The sequence below is a fragment of the Malania oleifera genome, chromosome 5 (assembly GCF_029873635.1).
Source record: "Malania oleifera isolate guangnan ecotype guangnan chromosome 5, ASM2987363v1, whole genome shotgun sequence".
Lineage (NCBI taxonomy): Eukaryota > Viridiplantae > Streptophyta > Magnoliopsida > Santalales > Ximeniaceae > Malania > Malania oleifera.
Genome location: NC_080421.1, coordinates 40,047,870 through 40,049,910, shown reverse-complemented (window position 1 = coordinate 40,049,910; position 2,041 = coordinate 40,047,870). Strand labels below are relative to the sequence as shown.

At 36.4% G+C, this 2,041-nt stretch overlaps 1 protein-coding gene across 1 annotated transcript; it reads right to left on the bottom strand.

Annotated features, from left to right (window-relative positions):
* Positions 1-1,006: 1,006 nt before the first annotated feature.
* LOC131155940 (uncharacterized) lies at positions 1,007-1,570 on the bottom strand. Its single transcript, XM_058109393.1, has one exon. It carries the CDS (start codon positions 1,568-1,570, stop codon positions 1,007-1,009), a length of 564 nt encoding a protein of 187 aa, XP_057965376.1.
* Between the last annotated feature and the right edge of the window lie 471 nt (positions 1,571-2,041).

Genomic DNA, 2,041 nt, shown 5'->3' with positions numbered 1-2,041 from the left:
CGCTCTTGCTTTGTTACTTTATAAAACATTTTCTAGGGTTTTTAAAATAAGGTCCTAAGTCCAAGACAAACGCTAAAGAGCTTCAAAACATTTCTCATGATATTTGAAATGAAGTACCTACATTGTTCCATCCTAAAGCCTTAAAAACTCTAAGCTTGAAGTCTTCATGGTGTCCTTGCTTTGAATCCTTTTAGACTTTGAGCTTGTGTCAACTTCAGGTTTCCAAATGTTTTGAATCATTTTGGTCCACTTGAGCTTCCTTTGGATCACTTTGAGAATGAGTGTGGCTTTGTGGTCCTTGGTGATCTTTGAACTTGCATTTCCTTTGTTATTTTGAACTTTGTCGTTTAAGCATTCCTGAAACATCATCACTTAACAACACATGTTAAATCAAACTTCGTTTGTTATCATCAAAATGAGATTTGAAAGCCATGTTAGGCCAATAATCTCACCCTTTTTGATGATGACAAATAAGGAGCAAAGATGAGAGATCCTTTGAAAAAGGCTCCCCCTTACAATAAGCATGCTTTTAAAACAAATATGAAAAATGATGATTTCAAGTATAAGTAAGTTCAAAAATAATGCACAATTGAGTATATTTCATTATAGCTCATTTCATATACATATTTGCATTATTTTGTTCTTCTTTTGTTCTTATTTGTATTTGTGTTTTTACTCCCCCTTGCTATATGCCAAAATTTTATATATGTCATATTCTTATTTTTCATTCATGTTTGCTTATATTTTCTTAAAATGCACTGAATTTTCATGTGTTCTGTATTCTTAGGTTTGCTCATGGTTGCTTAAAATTTCTCCCCCTTTGACATCATTCAAAAAGAATTAAGGGGCATATGCACAAAGAAGTTTAGCACATAACAAGCATTGTCATATTACACAAAAGCATAAGGAGTGGAAGTACAAGCCAAATTTTAAACAAAAACAAATAAAGCAACACCATAGCTAATACATAGAGAGTGCTTAAGACATCACAAAATGATAAACTAAATCAGTTATTAGCATCATCATCTTCCTCTTCAACTTCTTCTTCATCTTTTTCCTCATCTTCACCTTCCTCTTCATCACCTTCCTCACTGCCTTCCTCAGATTCATCATCATCACTCCGCGAAGCAGAACTAGTGTCCATAGAATCAATACCACGGGATAAGTTAGCCTGATATTTCTCAATACGAGTGAGGTACTGATCAAGTGAGGAATAGGTAGTATGAAGTGAAGATACATCCACTCGAAGCGATTGAAGTCCTAATCTCGTGTCTCTGTTGAAGGTGGAGAATTTATGATGAAAGGGAATGAACCATAAGGGTGTATCAGCAGGAGGTCCTTGGTCTTGAATTGGAGGCGGAGGAGGAGGTACATCTACTGGTGCTCTTTGAGGTCTATCTCCTTTTAAGAACCAACCCAGATCGTGTTTTTCATAGCCCATCTGCTTGAGGGTTGCAGAGGTGAAGAGATCATATCGAGTATGTTTGATGAATAACTCAGAAGGTGTGGTAATGTCAAGCTGAGCAAAGATAAGATTTAACACACGAGTGACTTCCAACTTGGCCCACATCCATTTCAAGATAAGACTAGAGAGATCAAGCTTCTTTCCCTTTAGTAAACACCATAAAACGAAGCAGTTGACATAGGAAAGATTATCATAAGAGTCGGCCTTAGGTAGGATGTTATTGGAGATGATTTTGTGAAGTATTTGGGCCTGGAGGTTCAATTTCTTATACATGGGTGGATGGCAAAAATATACGGGTTCGTTTACCATTATTAGAAGCAAAAACTCTTCGGGTGTGAAGCCTTGCTCAAGAATCCAAGATTGAGCAAAGGCGGGACATTCGAATTCTCCCTTGGTGATATACAAAATGGGAGCTAGAATTTGAGGAGTCAAAACTATTTTCTTGCCTCTAACCTCAGTAGTGAGAACACTTTCTCCAAAAATCATATAGGTATAAAAAATTTTGACAAGGTTGGGGTACATTCTTTTGGCTTGAAAACAACAAAATTTTTCCAACTGATGTTCCAAAACATAGGC

Excerpts from the sequence above, each read along its gene's own strand:
- LOC131155940 (XM_058109393.1), bottom strand. The coding sequence starts at position 1,570 with ATGTGGGCCAAGTTGGAAGTCACTCGTGTGTTAAATCTTATCTTTGCT.